General features: G+C 34.9%; 1 protein-coding gene across 2 annotated transcripts in view; it reads right to left on the bottom strand.

The window, feature by feature from the left end:
• Nsf (N-ethylmaleimide sensitive factor, vesicle fusing ATPase) overlaps positions 1 to 21,876 on the bottom strand; it is a 155,126-nt gene that overhangs the window by 132,176 nt on the left and 1,074 nt on the right. For both annotated transcript variants that reach the window (XM_063242057.1, XM_005001966.4), the window contains exon 2: positions 990 to 1,075. In XM_063242057.1, coding sequence (XP_063098127.1) covers positions 990 to 1,075 — 86 coding nt within the window. The remainder of the gene's footprint in view (positions 1 to 989; positions 1,076 to 21,876) is intronic.

Genomic DNA, 21,876 nt, shown 5'->3' with positions numbered 1-21,876 from the left:
AATTTTTCTTTTTGTTCCTGTTTTCCTAGACTGCCTTGGAGTACACAGCCCTTTCATCTCCCTGTCTTCAATGCTGGAAGAATATGGATGACACTGAATTTGGCCACAGGGTCTTTGGAAGTTCATCGTCACTGAGTGATGTGAATCAATTAAAATAAATTATGATAAAAATGCTTTTAGAGATTCCAAATTTGAATAGGGTATGGTGCTGCACACCTATAATCCCATCTATTTGGGAGGCTGAAGCAGAGGGTCACAAGTTCAAGGACAGCCTGGGCAATTTAGCAAGACTGTGTCTCAAAAATAAAAATAAAGGCTCATATGCATACCTATACTCCCAGCATTCAGGAGGGTGAGGCAGTAGGATTGCTCAAGTGTAAGCATGGGCAAAGTCCTGATATATAATATTATAAATATAATATTATAAATCAATTTCCAGTACAAAATTTTTTTTACATTTGTTATACATCTTCTAATTTTCATGTCTCTCAGATTATCACAGTAATAATCATAATTATTAAATTTTATTAAGAACTTATTAATATCCTAGGCACCTTTCTAAGTATTTTATTTGTGTAACTAAATCTTTACAATCATCTGATGAAGATAAAATCTTCAGAATTTTACAGATCAGGATATAGACTCACAGAGATAAACACTTTATCCATGATCACTCAGTTTATAACTGGCAGAATCATAATCCAAACTCAGACAATCTGACTCTAGAGCCAAACACTAGCAACTGTGCTATAATTCATCTAACTAGTTTCTTTAGTTCTAAAAAATTGTTATGTATAAAAAGGGCCATATGGTTCTAAAATGTATTTAACAAAATTTGATAAGATAATGTTTAAATACGTAACTCATTACTTCCATTGTCCAACTTAGCAAGAACAACAGAAAAATAATTCTCAAAAGCTTCCTAAACAATGACTCTTTGGAAGTTTCTAAAGTATCATTCAGCAGGTTAAAAGAAAATAGATACTCACTGGTTGGACTGAAAATCTGTTTCGTTTACAACTGCACAGTTGGTTAAAGATAATTCATCTGTAGGACATCTTGCAGCTTGCATAGGCTATAAAATCAATGATGCAGAAAACAAAATTAAGTCATGTTTTATACCTTAACACATCCCACTGGCTTGAACCAGCTCTGGTATATGCATAACTATCCCATCAGATGGCTTGCATCACTTGTAGCACAAACAGATCTAATCACTTTTACTGGCCATTTTACTAATACAATTAATAAAAAGTCACCCAGCAGCACAGTCATACATATACTACTGGTAATTCTAGTCTCCCAGCAGCAAAATATATGAATTACAGCATTGTTGTGAACATGTTAAATAGTATTTATGCCTCCCTGTTTTCTATATGTTGCCACATACACACTCCTGGTCCACCCATGGGAGCTCGTATGTATAACTGCCCAAAGAAAAAAACTCTTCATTCCTCACACCACATAGAGGAAAATTTTGTACTCAAGACAGTAAAACTGTTAGTGAAAGCGTAAGCAATAAATACATTAAACCTAGACAAGACAACCAAGTAAGAAGTCCTTGAGACCAATTCTGAATGTGGTTATGACCCCATAAATTCTTTTTTTCTCAGGTTTATTGGAATTGGTTGTCCATTTTCAGCAATAATGTTGACTGATAAAAATGCAATGAAATAAATTCAATAAATTTGATGAAGCAGATTACGAAAAAGTTTCTTTTTATAAGAGATCCCTAATGAATATGAACCACATCTCCTAGAGATTAACAAAAACCACTATCTAAACATCTCTAAACAATAATAATTACAACTGGGCCTGGTTGCACAGCCCTATAATTCTAGTACTCTGAAGGCTGAGTCAGGAGAATCACAAATTTGAGCCCAACCTGGGCAACTTAGTAGAATGTGTTTCAAAATAAAAAAATAAAAATGGTCTGGGGCACCATTCAGTATGAAGTTCTGGGGTTCAACCCCCAGTACCACGAAACAATAACAACAACAACATATACTTTTGGCCCTTCTAGTCAACAGCTACCAGCAAACACCCTTTTTAATAATGCTTTTAACCAGTAACGCTTCCATCACTCTCTAGGGTTTCTTAGTGAGCTACCATACTTCCATTTATAGTCTGCTTATGAGGAAAGCCCTTATTTTTCAAACTTTAAACCAAAGCTGATTATTCTTACAATTTTCAACTAAATACAAACTTATACAATAAAATGAATTATTTTTTGCTTGCTTTTGTTTAAACTAAAAAGTTAGTATCCATATTGTTATCGTGGTGTAAGGCAATAGTCTCTAAATTAGGATATGTATTCTTGAAAGGTCTATAAGAATCTTTGGGAGCACAAGAAGAAAATATTAGTATTTTTAATTATACCTATTTTATACTAATTCTTATTAAAGATGAACCCTATTCAGATGCAGTGACATATATCTGTAATCCCAGTAATTGAGATGCTTAAGCAGAAGGATTTCAAGTTTGAGGTTAACCCGGCCAACAGTGAGTTCAAGGTCAACCAGGACTATATACCATCACCTTGTCTTAAAAAAACAAACAATCCCAAAGAAGAAACAAGAAAGGTAAACCTTATTCTAAATATTTGTGCCTTGAGATACAATCTAACAGTACTAACAAAGTCCTCAGGACTATAGGACTATAGGACAAAGTCCTAGGACTGTAAGTATTTCTCTCAGAGATAAAATTCTGTAACTTTTTCTATCTATATTTAAAGTCATAGACTATTTAATCTAGCCCTTTACAAAACTGCACTAACATTAGTAAATTTCAAAGATGCTAAGTTTCCTTCAAAGAAAAGACACAAAGTAGAGCAAAAATATCTGAAATTTACATTATAATATGGACTCTTTTCTATACTCCATAAGTAAAAAGTGGCTATAAAAATTATTTTTAAAAACTCATACAGGGGAAGCCAGGCATGGTGGCATACGCCTGTAATCCTAGCACTTGGGAGGCTGAGACAGGAGGATCACGGTGAGTTCAAGACAGCCTGGGCTACAAAGTGAACTTCAGGCCAGCCTGAACTGCACAGCAAGACCTTGTCTCAAAAAAAAGACAAAAACAAAACAAAACAAAACTCATACAGGGACTCATGTTACTAAAAGATTTGTTAAGTATAGATAGATGGGTTATACAATTTTTTTTTAAATAAAAAGACTAGTGTTCCAAACCTGCTAAATACTTAGCAAGGCTGTAAGTAATATGCAACTAACATATTTTTAAAAATCACTGTGTTCCTATAAAATAAAAAAAAAAAACTTTCTATATATGTTTTTTACTAGCAGCGCCCCCCCCCCACCGCCCAGTTCTAGGAATCAAACCTGGACTCTAAAGCATACTAGGCAAGTGCTCTACCACTAAGCTATACCCCTAAACCCCAGATACTTTTTTTTAAAGGAAAAAATATTGTTCTAAAGAACAGTATCCAGAAATCGGTTATCTGGAAATATTTCCATTGCTAAATGATTCTGCTATTGAAAACTATCCCCCAAACTCACATCTGCATGCTTTAAAAAATTAGAAGCAGAAAAGAAGCTAAGACCCACTGTGAGTCGGCACCACGCACAGGGTGACTAGGGGAGAGCCACATGCCAGCCCTTTCCTGTGAGTCAGTGCCATTTGTGGACTGCAGGGGAGGAGAAGAAGTTAACAAGCTAAGACCTCCTGTGAGTCAGTGCCATGTGCAGGCTGACTGGGAGCCACAAGCCACCTAGTCCCTTCCAGGGCATGCAGACAGGGAGACAAGAAAAGTCAATGTTCCCCATGCACCATCCACCACCTCCACAAACAACTAGCTGATCTGGAGAAACACAGGTTGTGATGATAGCTAATGAGGTAAAATACAACTTAATGCTTGTATGTTTAGTATTTCACTGACTTTGCAGGCCTAAAATTGGTGGTCTATTAAGAGGATAACAATATGCAATGTAGCATATATTGGGGATCTCCTTCTTAAGGTGGTAACCATTGTTAATTTCCTATTACCTTGTTTCAAAATCCTGTATCATTCTCATCGTTTTGTTTGGTTAGGTCTTACCTTATTTGATTTTATCATATCTGATGGTATAGGCAGCTATTTCAAAGATAACAAGATATATTATGGTAGCCATTTTGGATTTACTATTATCTTGTTTTTGAAGTCTTGTACTGCATTCATTGTTTTGTTTTACTGGTTCTATTCTATTCTGTTTTGTTTGATTTTACTATGTCTGAAGGTATGGGCAGCTATTTTGTATCTTGTTAGAGGTACTATGGTAACCATTGTTGGTTTCCTATTGTTTTGAAGCCTGTGTGGCTTACACTGTCTTCTTTTGATTGGCTTTTTTCTGTTTTGCTTGGTTTTATGCTCTTTAAAGTTTTTGAAAATTAGAAGCAGATATTCTAATTTTTTAAAAATCACCCAAATAAAAACTTTCAACTAATTGCAAATCTATTACCACTACAAAAGTATAATACATTTCAGTTAATTTGCAAGAAAAATTAGTAGACAGATGGAAACAGAGACAGCCACATTTCAAAAAAAAAAAAACACTTCCAGAAATGGTAATTAAATTTAAGGGAGGAAAAATGTCATGTACAGCCATACTTCCCCTTTTGATCCAGGACTTAACTGCCATTAAAATCGAGTATCTAAATAAATGGCTCTCTGAATAGATGCATCACAAAATTTAAACTAGTATCTTAAAGAACAATGATGCATCACTGCTTTATGTACTACTGCATTATGATCTATATCCATAAATTTAGTACTCTATTAATTTATAAATAAATATGGATATATACTGGAGTACATAAACATTTGTTACTAATGGAATTCATGATAAAATGTTTAGAAATCTCTAACAGCACAAGATGAAAAGAGTCAAGGTCATGAATCTGCTTGCTGAATGAGACAGCATTTTGCAGTCACACCTTTCCCAGCCAACTGACAAAAATGTATCAAACATTTTTAAATTTGCCCATCTTCCCAGAGTCTTCAAGTTTTTTCATTGACTGTTCTTTCCTCTTAATCCCATGCCCTTTACCTGCCTAATCCCAATTTACTCTAGAAGTCTCAGTTTAGACTTACTTATTCTAGGAGGCCATCCTAGGCACCTGCTCCTGCCAATTGAACTGATTAAATAAACTTTTAATGGAAGCACCAAATATCTTTTTATTGTTTGTCTACATATCTGCACTAAATATAAGACAAAAAGTCACCTCTAAGAGTAACACTATGTTTTGCTCTTATTTATAGTTCCCAAGGTTAGTAATGGGCCTAGCATACAGTGAGTATTCATTAAACATTTGTTAAATCCATAAACTTATAGATCAATACAAATCTATCTCAACTGCATGATAAACAATCTGAACAACACATACACAAAGCACTGATCATTTTAGGGTTACTTATGAAGTAACACAAATTAAGTAAAATGACCTAGTATTTCAAAATTACACAGAACTGATAGGGATACAGTAATAAAAAGTTTACAAAATGCTAAATTAACATTTGTAAAACTGTCACTGCCCTTTAACAAACCACAACAAAAAAAATCTGTAGAAGTCATCTGGCTGGCCAACTAAAACAGATGCTGCAAGCAAAAGGCCTCCCTATTGGAATCTAGGAGCATCTGTGTTTTTATGATAAGCCAAGCAGGGTATCTCATTTTTTTTAACACAATATAAGTACCTATAAATAGTAGTTGCATACTTACCACAGCAATGACAAAGGAAAATTCCACAATTTTTCTAATATTGACCTTGACTTTAGGACACAATAAGCCAACCACTATAGTCATTCAGCTACTTAAAAAATGAGAATTCAAAACTGATAAGCAGTCTTACACAAGTTTGTACAAGTTACTAGAATAATAGTTGAGTAACTGAAGAATATAGAAACATCATTATAACAACTTGAAATATGAAAAATCATAAATTGCTTGCCATGATAAAGAATGAAAATTTCAACAAATCTTTGATGGGTACTTTGGTGGGAGTTGTACCATTATTTACTTAATACTCTTCAGTGCAGAAAGAGAATCTGCTTCTTTCTCAAAAAGGTGGGGGAGATTTAACCAGGATCCAATGAACATTGTACAGTTTTAAAATTTAAATAGCACATTCTTGATGCTGAACATGGTACATGCCTGCAATCCCAGCACTTGGAAAGCTGAGGCAACTCCAAGGCCAGCCCAGGCTACATAGTGAGTCCAAGGCCTGCCTGACTACATAGCAAGAGTGTCTCAAAAAGCAAACACTAAAAAATGACAAGGGAGAGAGAGAGAGAGAGAGAGAGAGAGAGAGAGAGAGAGAGAGAGAGAGAGAGAATATTCTTGTCTAAAAATGCACATTAAAAATTGGATTATTTAAGGAACAAAATAGAAGTTAAATACTGAGAAGTACAAAGACCATGTTCAAATAGGTAGGTAACAAGTGGTAGAGGAGAGGAGGGAACGAAGGGAAAAGGGATTTAAAAAACAGAATAGAAAGAAAAAAGTGGAAACAAAGTTTCTACAAATGGGAAGGTACAGAAAGGTTGAAGGGGAAGAATGAGAAATGGGAATAGAATTAAGATACATTATGTTCACCTACAAATTCCCTATGATGAGGGGCTGGGGATTTAGCTCAGCGGCATAAGCACCTGCCTTGCAAGCAGGCGGTTGTGAGTTCGATCCCTGGTACTGATAAAAATGAAAAAGACAAAAAAAAAAAAATCCCTATAATGATTGTGAGCACTATGCATGATAAATATGTACTAATAAAAAATTAAAAAATAAATAATACTATAATCACGAAAAAATAGATTGCTTTAAGTGCATGGTTAGTTTACCAAATAGGGTAAAATAGAAAGAGAAACAGAGTGTGGGAATATAGCTCAGCAACATAAGCACCTGCCTGGCAAGCGCAAGGTCATGAGTTCAATTCCCAAATAAATAAATAAATAATGAAGTACTCTCTCTAACATTACAAAAAAAAAATTAAAAAAAAGAAAAACAGTATGATACCTGATTATAAGCGTTCATTACCAAAGAGCTGCCCCTGCCCCAAGTAACCCTGACAAATTTGCTGGTTCTTTCACTACGCTGCTTCAGGCCTTGACTATCTCTCAAGAGATACACATATCCCCACAGGAAAGAGAAGGACTAAACACATGAACTTGCCCTAGAGCTAGCAGAGCTGACAGATCTCATTCAATTATTTCTCTTTAGGGAATCTTTCCAAAAAATACTTTAGAATAGCACTTTTCAACAGAATAACCACCAGATGTATGTGACTTAAAATTAATTAAAATTTAAGATTCAAGGTTTTTTGTTTGCACTGGCCATATCAAAACTTCCAGAAATGGTTAGTGGTTACTACTGCAAAAAATTTCATTGGACAGCGTTAGTCCACAACACAGTAATACACATCTTCAGGCCTATGGAGTCTTTCTGTGTTATAAATGTATAAAATAATGATTTCTGTCAAAATTCTTAAGTCATATGGGACAAGAAGTGATAGGGTAGAAAAAAGTTACTGTATTTCCTACAATTCTCTCAAAGAGACTAAAAGGATACCCTTGATATTCCCTATCTCAGATCAGTAACTTCTCACATAATGAACCTCTTGTGATCCCTCAAATTCTTAAAATTGCTTTACAAATTTATACTGAAAAAGAGATTCCATTTTTGTCTTTTTTGAGGAAAAAAAATAGCAAAGAAAAATGCAAATGGATAACATCAAATACTAGCAAAGATGTTAACGCAGTGTCTTATAAAGTTAATGTGACCAAGCAAGTATACACCTAGGATTTTAGCCAACCTATGTCTATCCAAAGAAATGAAAACCCATGTCTATCCAAAGACTTAAACATAATGTTCACAGAAGCTGTATTTATCATGCCAAAAAATGAAAACACAAATGCCCACCAAATGGATGACTGGGGTATAGCCATAAAATGGCATTCACCAATTAAAAACAACGCTGAGCAAAAGAAGTCATATGCAAAAACACCTCATGGAAGTGGAATCACACATTTAAGTGGAATCACACAGTATGTGCCCCCTTGTGAATAGCTTAGTTTATTTAGTATGTTTTCAAAGTTTATCCATGTTGAAGCATGTATCCTTACTTTATTCTTTTCTGTCCTGGATAATATTTAACTGTGTGTATACACCATATTTTATCATTTCATCAGGCAATGGACATTTAGGTTGTTTCCACTTTAGGGCTATTATGAAAAATGCTGTTATGAACTTTCATGAAGATGTTTTCAATTGTCTTGGGTGTACACCAAAAGTACATACATATGTCATTTGCAGTCCTATTTTGTGAATTGCCATTATTTTCTTTTTCTTTTTCATTGTACCCGGAATTGAACTTGGGGCCTTGCATTTGCCAGGCAGGTACTGTGCCACTGAGCTATATCCCTGGCATGCCTATACTTACTTTCTTGATAGTGTCTTTCAACACATGACAAGTTTTAATTCTGATGAAGTCCACCTTTTCTACTTTTCTCTGATTGTGCTTTTGTGTCATATCTTTAAAAAAAAAAATTAGTGATGCCTAATGCAAAGTCAAGCAGACTTTTATCTGTTTCCTCCAAGAATGTTATTGACTTAGGTCTTCAATCTATTCTAAGTTCAATTCTTCTGATGATATTATAAATGAAATTGTTTTCCTTTTTATTTTATGTTGTGTTTTTGAGACAAGCTTTCATGATGTAGCCCGGGCTAGCCTCAAACTCACTGCAATCCTCCTGCCTCAGGCTCCTGAGTGCTGGGATTACAGGCATGTACCACCATTTCATGGTTAGAATTGTTCTCTTAATTTTATTTTTAAATTGTTCATCACTAGTATATATATAAATGCAATTGGCTTTTTGCTACTGATCTTATATCCTGCAACTTTGCTGAACTCAGTCATCATCTCTAAAAGTTTTTTTAAAATTTTATAAATTCTTCAGGATTTTCAGCATATGAGATCATGTATTTGGAAATAGCAATAGTACTCTTTCTTGCTGATACAGATGCCTTTCATTTCTTTTTTTACCTAACTGTCCTACCTAGAACTTCTAATACACTGTTCAACAGCAAGAGTAAACATCTCTATCTTATTCCAGGTATCAAGGGAAAGTTTTCAGTAAGTTATTTTGTTAGCTGAATTTTGTTTGCTTTGAGAGTGTCAATTCATAAAGTTGCTCTGAGATCCTAACAAGAAAGGATCTGTGAAAGTGTTTCTAAAACTGCAAAACAGCAGTAAAAATGCAAAACAGCATTTAAGATCTTACTTAGTGAAAGTTTAATCCAAAAGATGCTAAAAACATTCAAACAATGTTGATTTTGCTTGTTCAGAAACAAATTTTAAAAAGTGATATACTTAGAAAATTAGGTCTAAGGTCTAAAAAACTTTGTCTTCAAAGCTACATAATCTACTGACCTACACCCATAAGTCTATAACATATCTAAAATGCTGATACAGAAATAGCTGATGTTGATCTGAGTCCCTATAACTAAATAGGACAATTTACGTTATGTTTGTTGAGAAGTATCTCATTTAATAATTCATCTTAATAATATAAGCACAATATGGTTTTATTTACATCTATTTTTAGAAATAATCTAGTAGAAATAACTACTTATAAATAATTGTGTCAAAAAAGGAATTATTAGCCTACTTCTGTTTCTTGGAGAGAATATTTAAAGAATACAAGGTCCTAGGCACCATGTTAGGTGCAGGAGATACTCATTTTACCAGTGAAGTAGTGATTACACATGTTTTTCTAGACACTGAACAGGAGCATTTATGAGATATACTAAGACTGTAAAGCACCATGAAACAAAAACCCTGCATCTACCACCCATTTTAAGAAAATAATTATCATTACTTTTAAGTTAAACATACATCCAGAAAAGTACATACACTGTAAATGTTTGCCTTCATTTCTACAAAGTAAACATATTTAGGGTAACACAATTATTACAAGAAAAGTTACACTACCAGTATCCCATATGGTCCCTGTTATCCTTCTGCTCCTAATCAGACTTTCACTATCTTAATTTCCATCCTCAGAGATAAAAATCATAGATTAGTTTTGCCTGTTTTTGAAAACTTCATATAAATACAATCAGGTGACAGGTATTCTTTTTAATTTACTTATTTACTTTTGGAGACAGAGTGCTGTTATACAGCTCAGGCTGGCCTGAAACTTGCAGTGATTGATCCTCCTGCCTCAGCCTCCTGCAGGAAGCATGTATTCTTTTGTATGATTTCTACCCCTCATTATGATGGTAAGATTTATACATACACATTGCATACAGCAATAGTTCATTGTATTATTTTTTATAGTATATACTACCATTATTTTATTTGAGTTGTTCCCAGTTTTTAGTTACCATGAATACTGGTACTATAAACACATCTATACAGCTTTTGAAAAATACATGCACATACTTCTATTTGATATAATCTCTCCCTCTACCCCAAGAAACAGAATTGCTACAGGTCATGGACATTCACAGATACGTTTGGTTTTAGCAAATTCTGCCAGTTTTCCAAAGACATTTTACTCTAAACTGCCAATGTTCTTATCCTAACTGTCTGGTAGGTACACGGTGGAATCTTTCAGAGGCTTTAATTTGTATTTCTGTAATGATTAATCAGGTTAGGCATTGAACAGACTGTTACAGCCATAGTCTTTGAAAAATGTCTATTTGAATCTTTTGTCCATTTTTCTACTGGTTTTCTGTCCTTTTTATTATTGATTTGTAGTTCTCATGTATTCTAGGTACAAGTTCTGTGAAATATATGTATTTCTCTTGCTCTGTGAACTGTCTTCTTCCAGTGGTATCTGCTACAGACTGAATTCTGTCGATCCCAGTTCATATACTCAAGTCCTATTACTCTCATCCCCAACTATTTTAGATATAACGGCTCAAGGAGGTAATAAAGATGAAATGAAATTAAAGGATGGGACCTTCATCCAACAGGACTCAAGCCTTGTACGAAAAGAGACATCTCTCTGTCTTCTGCCATGTGAGCACACAGCAAGAAGGCTGTGTTCTAGCCACAACTAGCACGTGATCTTGAATCTCCAATCCCCAAAATCATGAAAAAACATGTTATTCAAGTCACTTAGTACATGGTTTTTTCTTATGGTACTCTGATCACATTAAAACAGTCTTTTGGTGGTTTTAATTTTAATGAAATCCAATTAATCAATTTTTCCTTTATAACTATGTAGTGCTTTTTGGACTGTTTAACAAATTTTTCCCTGCCCCTCTTTGCACTCACCAGCCCCCTTTTTTTTATAGTTTTGGGTTTTTGTTTTTTTAAATTTTGAGACAGTGTTTTGCAAAACTGCCCAGGCTGAGTCTTTAGCCTCCGAGTGTTGGACTGTACACGCATCTTGCTCTTTCTTGCCTTTTCAAAATTCCATTTTCCATCTATAAATTATTCGTAATATTTCTATTCTTCTAGTACTCTAAAACTGTATACACATATCAAAGTCTAAATTTAACCAGGTTTACCTTCCTCCTGAATAGAACAAAGATCATAAAATACTTTAAATATAATTATTCCCTGATTTAGATGCTATTGTTATATTTTGAAATGGTCCACAAGACATCACTATTGTCTTGTAGAGCCAACAATAATTAAAACATATCTAAGGACTTCCCACTCTTTGCCCTTTGATTCTTTCAAACCTCAGGTTTCACATCACTGATCACTTTCTTTCTTAAGGAAATTGATCAGAATTTCTACGATACGAGAAGGTTGTCTCATTCTTCATTGGGTATACAACTGTTGAATAACAATTATTTCATCTAAGTATTTAGAAAATAATCATCCTGTATTTTCACTATTACAGTAAAAATACTAGCTGACTGCCTAACCAGTTGGTGAATATATCCTTTTTTTCCTGACAGCTGTTAAGACCTTCTATGTTAGCAATCCATTTCTCGAAAAGATGCCTAGTAGCTCTGAATTCTTTTTACTCTATTCAGGAGTCTTTAGCTCTGAATTTGTGGACTGAGACTTTTCATCAGTTCTGTGTCATTCATTACCTTTTCAAATACTGTCTTTGCTTAAAGTAGGCATGGTGACACACATCTGTAATTCAGCCCTAAAGAGGATAAGGATGAGGCAGGAGGCCAGCCTGGAGTACATAATGAAACTATGACAATAAATGCATGAATGAGTGAATGAATGAATGCCTTTTCTTCATTCTTTTTACTCTGGAAATCTTAGTAACTTTTTCAGATCTTCTGGTTTCCTAACTCTTTCCTTAGCTTTATCTAATTTGTTATTAAACTTACACAGTGAGTTCTCAATCCAGTTAGTTTTCACTTGTAGCCATTTTGTATGGGAGGGAGGGTACTGGGAATCAAACTTCACTCTTTCTCAAATATAGCAAGTCACTTTCATATATTTTTCCTTTACTTCATTTTAAATTCTCTGTTCCTATCAGCATGTGTGTTAAATGTATGTATTTATTTTCTGTGTCTGCTAATTCCAGTATCTGAAGTCTTTGCAGATTTTGACTCTGCTCCTCATTGTTGAGACAGCTTTCATTCACTATGTCTGGTTTCTTTGTGTATGTGTGACTCTGAGTTCGTATTTCTTACTATTGTAGGAATTCTCTAAGTTCTTCCAAGAAGCTTTGTGTTTGCCACTTCTTAGGCATCCTTTGAATTTTAAGGCACTGTCACTCTTATACCTTTTTGCACTTATTACTGGCTTAAGATTTTCATTTCAAGTAAAGAAAGTTTTTCTTTTTGCCCTACCCAGCATCATCCAAGTCTGAAAAAGGAAATCTTCCTTCCAGATCCCCAGGTGAGACAAATTTATTTGTACTTCACATTTATTATGAGGAGTAGCCCTTTGAAGTACCATCTTTAATAGGAGAGTTCTACCAGAAAATTATCAACTTTTATCTCCTGATCTCTGAGCCTCTTCAGTAGGACACAGCTAAGTTTTGCAAATAATGATGTAACAATAAAACTGCCTGGCTTACTTCTCTGGGTTCCCATTCACATACTTTTTAGCCTGATTATTCTTTACTTTCTGGCCAGTTACCTTCATTAAGTTCAATTTTTAAAAAATATTTTGTCTATCATTTAAATTTATCCCACTATAGTGCAGGAAATACAGTAACTATGTTTTGTTTTTTAACATTTGAAACTTGAATATAGATGAAGGTACTGAAGGGCAGAAAAACAGTAACCTTGAAGCCTACAAGTAACATGTTTGAATATATATTTGGAAGAAATCTGGAAAAAAAATATCTTCAACAATTTTTAAGGAACTAGATTGCTCAATTCAGTCAATGGTTTCTAACTTCTATAAAGTAGAATCACCTGGAGAACTAGTCAAAAGAGAACTAGTCAAACTACAAGCCAGGGATAATGGCACATGCCTATAATCTCAGCACCTAAGAGGCTAAGACAGGAAGATTACTGTGAGATTGAGCCCAGTGTGGACTACATAGTGATTTCAAGGTCAGCCTAAACTACATAATGAAATCCTGAAAGAAAAAACCAAAAACAAAGAGAGACAGACAGACAGACAGTCAGACACAGATAGATTAACTGAAATTCAGAGATTGCAGAATCCAGGTCAAAGAGCTTTTAAACTGAACCTTAGTGGGGTCTAGATTTTTATAATAGGCTGTCAAGTAATTGCTGATTTGCTGGTTTTCAGAACCCACTATGAGAATTATTGTACTCAGTATGGAGAAATAAACTGCATAAAACAGCTGACAGGTTCACTTTATTTCTTTCTACAATAAAAAAGAATAGGGCCAGGGATTTAGCTCAGCAGCCTAAGCACCTAACTCCATGGTCAAGAGTTCGATCCCCGGTACAATAAAAACCACAAAAAAACCAAAAACCAATTTTTAAAAAAGAACAAATGTATGGAAAAGAAGCTTCAGTAATGCTCTTGGGTCCACTGTATCATTTACTTTAGTAAACATAATGAAGTTTATACAGACAATTGGTAGTAAACTGATTAGAAGGGTATATACAAAAAACAATTCTCAAATTCAATATGTATAAGTAGAAAAAAGCCATTGATGTTCAGCAGCTGTTCATATTTAATTTTGTATTAATAACAAATAACAGAAAAAGTATTATTTAGAGTAACGAACAGCTTGCTAGAGAATATAACATTAAGACTCAAACTACAGACACTGTAAGAAGTGATAATTTATTAAGGTATTCAAAATGTATATCATATTCATTCATTCAATAATCACTTACTGAAAAATATACTTCCATGCCAGGCTCTACTCTAAACTGGGGGAACTAAATTGGCTCTCACCTTATAACATTTTCTCAATATTATTCTGTAGAAGAAAAGTAACTAAGACCACTAAATTGTTTTGAGCTTCCCAACACAAAAGTTTTTGGAAGACCCAGAATTCGTGACAGTGGCTATTTTTATTATTTGCCAAACCAACTACAAAAATGCTTGTTTATAAGCATGTAACAATAAAAATACAAAGATCCATCAGTGAGGCCCAATAATACTCAAGTGTGAGATCATGCGTCCAATTCCCAGTACCAAAAAAAATTTTTTTTCCATTTTCCTTCTCTATATAGCTAGTAGAAAATCCATTAGCACATAAGCACTTCATTCTGCATGCAGCAAGGGACCAAAATATCCTGCATTACTTATAAACAGCTGATGGTAATTCATTTGGTTTTAAATCTACAGTGTACAGTTGTGATGGATTATTAGTACTGTTTGGTTTAAAATCCAAAAGACAGAAAAGAAGGGCTACAGGTATAGATCAGGGGCAGAGTACTTGCCTAATATCATTCAGAGACACCATTACAAATCAGCAGGAGGGCAAGGAAGAATTGATTCAATAAGTGATATTGGGAAAACTGGTTACACATACAGAAAAGATAAAATTATCTTCATAATTCACATGAAACACAAAAACAAAAATGTACAAAGAAAAACTTTAGATGTTTTAGAAGAAAGTCTTTGTGACTACAGGATGAGGCAAGGTTTATTGAAAAATACACAAATGCACAAATCATAAAAGTAAAATAACCAAAATAAAACTAAAATTCTATAAACATGAAAAATATCATCATCTGGAAGAAACTATTTGCGAATAAAGGACTAGAATCCAAAGTTAACCTTCCCTTCTAAAAAGGAAAATACATGTCAGTAAGAAAAATATAAATACTCCACTAGAAGGGAGGGCTGGGCCCCTTCTGGCATGCTGCCTAGGGGACAAGAAGAGCCAAGGTGTCTCCCTCACACCCCCATAAGGGAAGGATGGACCCAGAGAAACACAGGCTGCGATGATAGCAAATGAAGTAAAACACAACTTAATGCTTGCAGTGTTTCACTGACTTTGCAGGCCTAAAGCCAGTAGCCTGAGCATCTATTCAGAGGGTAACGATACGCATGTAGCATATATGGGGATCTCCTTCTGAAGGTGATAGCCACTGTTAATTCCCTGTTATCTTGTTTTTAAGTCTTGTGTCATTTTCATTGGGTTTATTCTGTTTTGTCTTGTATGATTTTATTATATTGGTGCATGGGCAGCTATTTCAAAGATAAGATATATTATGGTAGCCATTTTGGATTTACTATTATCTTGTTTTTAATCTTTTATTGTGTTCATTATTTTGTTTTTATTGGTTCTACTCAGTTCTGTTTTGTTTGATTTTACTATGTCTGAAGGTATGGGTAACTATCTTGAAGACAAGAGGCATTATGGTAACCATTGTTGATTTCCTATTATCTTGTCTTGAAGTGCTGTGTCATTTATATTGTTTTGTTTTGCTTAGTTTTATTTTCTTTAAAATAAAAATTACCCAAAAAGGGTGGAGGGGGTAGGTGTTGGGGGAAAAGTACAGTGATAACTCATGGAAGAAATACTCAATAACTAACAGGAAAAATGCTTAATATCACTAGTAATCAGGACAAAATTCAAATTTAAACAAGATTGTTTTATATCTGTCATATTGTAAAAGCTAAAATATAAAAAAGGTCTAAGAGATTTTTATTTAAAGTGACATCTGGGGGGCTGGAGAATTTAATTTAGCTCAGCGGTATAAGTGTCTGCATGTCAGGCACAAGATCATGAGTTCGATTCCCAGTACCACCCCCCAAAAAATAAAATAAAATAACACCCGGAGTATGAATGGCTAAAACAGCATTATAGTAAGTGTTTAGTGTATTGCCAAGACAGGCATTTCCAAGGGTTTGCTGTTGTGCCAATTCAAGAATGTTCAATAGTAAAATACTTTCTCATTTTGGCATAACTTAAATATTTGAAAAAAGAATAAATACATAAAAAGCAAAAATTCTTCTGGATTTTAGAAAGAAGTTGTTAGTAGTACTTTTAAAAAGTTAAAATATTTTCTAAAAGTTAGTGCATTTGAAGATTCATTTTTAAATCACTAAACTGATATACCAAACAATAATTACTGCATATAGGATTGCAGAAAGTTGATGTGCTTTGGATAACAAAACTTTGATTTAGGAAATGAGATTATGAACACTTTATTGTATTTGTTTCAACTTGTGGTAGTGTCCAAGATCTATCCTCCATTTATATCTTATAGCTCTGAAGTTCATCAATGGGTGGTTATTTGGTAATAATGTGACTCACTCATAAAATGTTACAAATGACTGTTTCAAAACAAAGCTATAAAGACTTGTTTAGTTTCCTAAACAATACTGAATATATTCCTGTCCTAGTCAGAGTCTTGGATTAGGTAAATTTTACTTCTAACACCTTTCAAATTCTAAGACAGTTCTCTACAGAAGGTCCTGATTTACTACCATTTAAATTTATTATTTACTTCACTTTACTACCATTGCTTATAATTATTTCAACTAGTTTAAGAATTTATGATGAGATCTTTCGGTGTTATTTACATTTATGTAAGCATATTTTCACAAAAGGACTGCTGAATTTCCAATAAATAAGACTTCTGGGAAGGATTTTTTTTGTTGTTTTTTGTTTTTTTGCGACAGGATCTTGCCATTTAGTCTAGGCTGGCCTTAAATTTGCACTGACTCTCTTGTCTCAGCCTCTCAGGTATTGTGATTATACGCATGTGCCACCCAGTCCTGGTTTCTGGCAATTTAAAAAGATGGAGTATGAAAAAATTTCTTTTCCTTTGTTTTTCCTTTGCAGTAGTAGGAAGGTAGTGGTGGCATAGGAAACATCAGCAACATTCCTAGCTTCACTAGGGAACCTCTCCCTACCAAGCATCAGTTCTAAGCTATGATTGCTGCACGTTGCATTTGTCTTTCGATTCTGCAATTCAGGGACAGCTAAAAGGACAAGGCTTTTTGAAAGAGTATGTATGCGGAACCTTGAGAAAGTAGTAGCCATCTGTATGTGGCATTTATTAAAAAAGAATCAGCATTTCAAGGTAAACAATGAAAAATACGGGGCTGGGGGTTTAGCTCAGCAGCATAAGTGCATGCCTTGCAAGCAGGCAGTCGTGAGTTCGATCCCTGGTACCGATAAAGACGAAAAAGACAAAAAAAAAAAAAAAACAATGAAAAATACAACTTTAAAATATGCTTTATTACTAGCAAAATTTTTAAAAATTTAAACAGATGAAAAAACTTACTAACTGAATCTTTCTAAAGCCCAAAGGAAATCAGATGAGTTTAAATTTTTTATCATAAAATGTGTTCAGGGGCTGGGAATATAGTTCAGTGGCACAGTGCCTGCCTGGCAAGCACAAGGTCCTGTGTTAAATTTATCATATTTTTGGTCACATAATAAATACACTGAAATGATAACAATAAAAATCTTCTTTTTAAGGTTTTTTATGTTTCAGATTACAGAGTTCTATGTATTTTAGGGATTAATCAAATTCTGATGACCTAGATGCTAAGATACTAAGTAACATCACACATTTATTCTACAGCAATTTCCCAGATTAACTACATATGATGATGTTGGCCAGAAAAAGCAAAGGACAAGATTTACAGGTTACTGATGCTATCAATGGCAATAATTAGTAATACAACCACAAAAAATCTTCTATTAATACAGACTACAAATGTCATTCACAAGTTGGCATCAGAATGCCAACATTAAAGTAACCAAAAGCAGTAATAAATCAAAGTAAATTTTCCTCCCACAAAAAGGAAATATAGAACTCACTTGAAAGATTATTAAGCATGATTAACTCTACTTACTAAACATCAAGTTACTAAAGTTACTGAAAAGTTAAGATTCACAGAAGAACAGTCAGTTACAAGCCAAAGTTGTTTAGATTCTCTAAATGGTAGAAGATAATTTCTGAAAATTAAACTTTGACACTAAGATCCAAGAAGTTCTAGGTAAGGTATATCTGTTTTTCTTTTTCTTTTTTTTTTTTTTTTTTTTTTTTTTTTTGTCTTTGTCGTTTTTATCGGTACCAGGGATCAAACTCATGACTGCCTACTTGCAAGGCAGGTGCTTATGCCACTGAGCTAAATCCCCAGCCCCTGGAATATCTTTTTTTCATTATAACCTTACAACTTGGTGAACTAGGTAATAGTGTCAAATTGATCTAAATTGAAATCTTGATCCTGCATCCTGATGGCTACATGAACTTGTTAACTTATAGAGCCTCTTTCTCTGAGTGAAACAAATTTATCATAATTAAATGACATACATTTATTGTTATGCAACGGTTTTCTAATTGTACTAATGAGTATCTGTCCTAAAGAAAAGCATGTTCGGAAACTATTTCTGACTCTTATTCTACCCTTTATCGGTGACAAATGTAGACATAAAAATGAGCCCTATTGAATCTACATATGAAATAAAACTGGAAGTTAGAGCTTCCTTCCTAGCATGAAAGAATTAAAAAGACCTTCACCAAGCAGCAGACATGCCCTGACCAAAAAAAGAAAATTGTAAAAGTGTAGGCCATATACTTAGGTACAATTAAACAACTGCCTAATACCTAGAAAGGAGCTACTCTTAAAAGAACATGAGAGGTTTATCTGCAAATCCAGTATGGAACCAGAAGGGTGATTTACTGCAGAAAAAAAAAAAGCCTGTTTTAATAATGGTAGTATCTAGCTCAAGACAACAACAGTTCATTTGATGATCACATTCCACTGTGTGAACACTTCACAAGAAACCTTGACAAAACAGAGCATTGCCAGAGGAAAGTCACCGAAATGGTAAGTGTTTGAAATAAAGAATATCCAGGGGCTGGAGATTTAGCTCAGCGGCATAAGCGCCTGCCTTGCAAGCAGGCAGTTGTGAGTTCAATCCCTGGTACCGATAAAAAGACAAAAAAAAAAAAAAAAAAAGAAATAGAGAATATCCAAGAAACTGGAGACGTTTAATTTGAAATCTAGAAAATCTGAAGAGATGATATATAACCTGTCTTCAAATAACTGAGACGCTAACATGTGGAAAAGGAATTGTTTACTTCTATACAGCTTTAAACGGGAGAAAGACCTTTCTATCCACACTGAATGACAATAAAGTGGGCTAGCTTCAGGGTGATATTTGCTTACAATAGGTTAGATGTGGAATGTCCTCCAAAGATCCCTGTGCTAAGGCTTGGTACTTCTGGTGACACTACTGGAAACTGCTGTGGCCCATTAGAAGGTAAGTCCTTGTGAGAGGACCTTGAGTGACTGAGAATGTGCCTTCAAAGGGGACTGTGGGGCCCAGTTCTCCTCCTCACTCTCTTGCTCCCTCATTGGTGCAGTGAGCAGTTTTTGTCTGCCCCACACTCCTGCCATGTGTTGCCTCATCCAGGGCACAAAACAACATGGCTAATCAATTATGGACTGGAACCTCCAAAACTGTGAACTCAAATCTTTAATCCATGTAAGTTAATTAGCTCAAGTATTTTCTTACTGTGATGGAAAGCTGAATAAGACAATCTTCTATTACCCAAGTATTCAAATAGAGATTAAATTCATTTTCAACAAAATGTACTGAGCAGCCAGGCATGGTACACACACACACCTGTAGTGCCAGCTGTATAGGAGGCCAAGATCAGAGGACAGACTGAACTCCTTCTCAAACACAAAACAGCCAGGCATGATGGCATACATCTGTAATCCCAGCACTTGGGAGGCTGAGGCAAGAGGATTACCAAGGCCAGCGTGAACTACATATAAAGACATTATCTCAAGAAGAAAGAAAGAAAGAAAAAAGAAAGACAAAACCTCAAACACAAAACTAAAATTATGTACTTACTGAGTGCCTAAGTCCCAGGACGTATGCAAAACACAGAGAATAACAAGGTAACAATATGTTGATGACCAACAAGGTCTCTTGTTTTCATAGAAGGTTAAGTCTACTGGCCAAGGCAAACAACACAAATACATTTTAATTGAAAAAAAGATAAAATGTCTAGAATAGGAATATAGTTTTTCAAGCATGTAAAACAAAGTATCCTGGCTTACAATGTGAGGTCAAAATACTCTTCCATAGAGTGTCTGAGTGATTCTAGGAGAAGGTAAATAAATGGTTGGGGGAAGAACAAAGGAAGAAAAAAGCACATGCAAAGACTTGTGGTAAAGAAACTACCATAGCAGGTTCAGAGAAGTGAAAGGCTTATATAAGCTGCGCACGGATTGTAAGGGAATAAGCAAGAGAGAAGCAAGGGGAAAAACCACAAACAGCCTTGTTAAGTATCTGATCTTCTCCTAGAAGTAATGCGGTGTTACTGAGGAGGGGCTTAAGTAGCAATGGGCAAGGGAAGGAACAATCAATGTGTAGAACGGATTGGAAGTGGGCCACAATGTCAAAAGCAAACTACTTGGGAGCTTCCTGCAGTGGTCCAGATCAGAATGGATAGAGGTTTAGGAAAAAGGTGAAAATGAAGAGGTAGTCAGGGCTGGAGATAATTTTAGCAAGGTAAAATGATACAAAACAAGTGACCAGTCTAGTGGGTGGTTTTAGACATATGAGCACGGTAAAGCAACAATACTAATACTCCCAAGCCTGATTCTTTAACCTTAATTAAATATCTATTTCAGTGTGCATGTGCTGGAGGCCAGCAGACAGAACTCAGCATTGAATGTTATTGGGGTGGGAGGGTGGTGGTTTTGAGGGTGTGATGAAAGAAAGTAGGTATAAAAGGCGACCCACCATCCTTCCTTCCCCTCACCCAAGTTTCCATCTTACATAACTGGATGGATGATAGTTTTATTTAGTGAAACTGAAAACAAGAGAAGTTCCAATTAGGTGAGCTAAGATCATGGGTTCAGACTTGAATAAGACCAATTGATTTTTAAATAGGCAGTCTGACACACTAATTTGGAACTTAAAGGATAGGTCTCTACTGGGAATAAAATTTTGACAATCACTGGCCTATCCCTAGTTGTAGCTACTGGTTTAGAAGGAATTGCCTGAGGAAAAACTAGGATGTGAGACTAGGACTTGTGAAGAATAAGATAGAGCAGGGTGATCTGCAAAAGAGAAGTTATGAGTCAAACAGGGGTAAAGTATCATAGAAGCCATGAGAAGCCTCTTCCATTAAGGCAGGATGATCACCAAGGTCAAATGCTGCTAAGATATCAAGTACAAGGACTGAAAACAAAACAAGTTGAGAGAAAAACTAGGATGACAGAGCCAGAAATCAGACTGCAGTGGGCTGCGGAATGAGTGGGTGGTAAACGAATAGAAGCAACAAATACAGAAAATTCTATCAGATGTTCTGGCTCTAAGTGAAAAGAGAAAAGGTGATAGGTGTGGGGGCTGAGGGAGGGTTTGTTTTAAGGTAGGAGAAGCGTGAGTATATTAAAGGCAAGTGATTAGTGAGGAAAGGGATTCCTGAGGAGACAAAAAAATAAAATTCAAAGTGAGGGGACCAATCTTAGGTAAAAGACGGTGGGGATAGGGAAAAGGGAAAGAGGCCCAACTAGATGACCTTTAAGACC

This window comes from Cavia porcellus, unplaced genomic scaffold, assembly GCF_034190915.1.
Source record: "Cavia porcellus strain 051 isolate PalLab524CR breed Dunkin Hartley unplaced genomic scaffold, mCavPor4.1 scaffold_32, whole genome shotgun sequence".
Lineage (NCBI taxonomy): Eukaryota > Metazoa > Chordata > Mammalia > Rodentia > Caviidae > Cavia > Cavia porcellus.
This window is presented reverse-complemented; position numbering and strand designations above follow the sequence as displayed.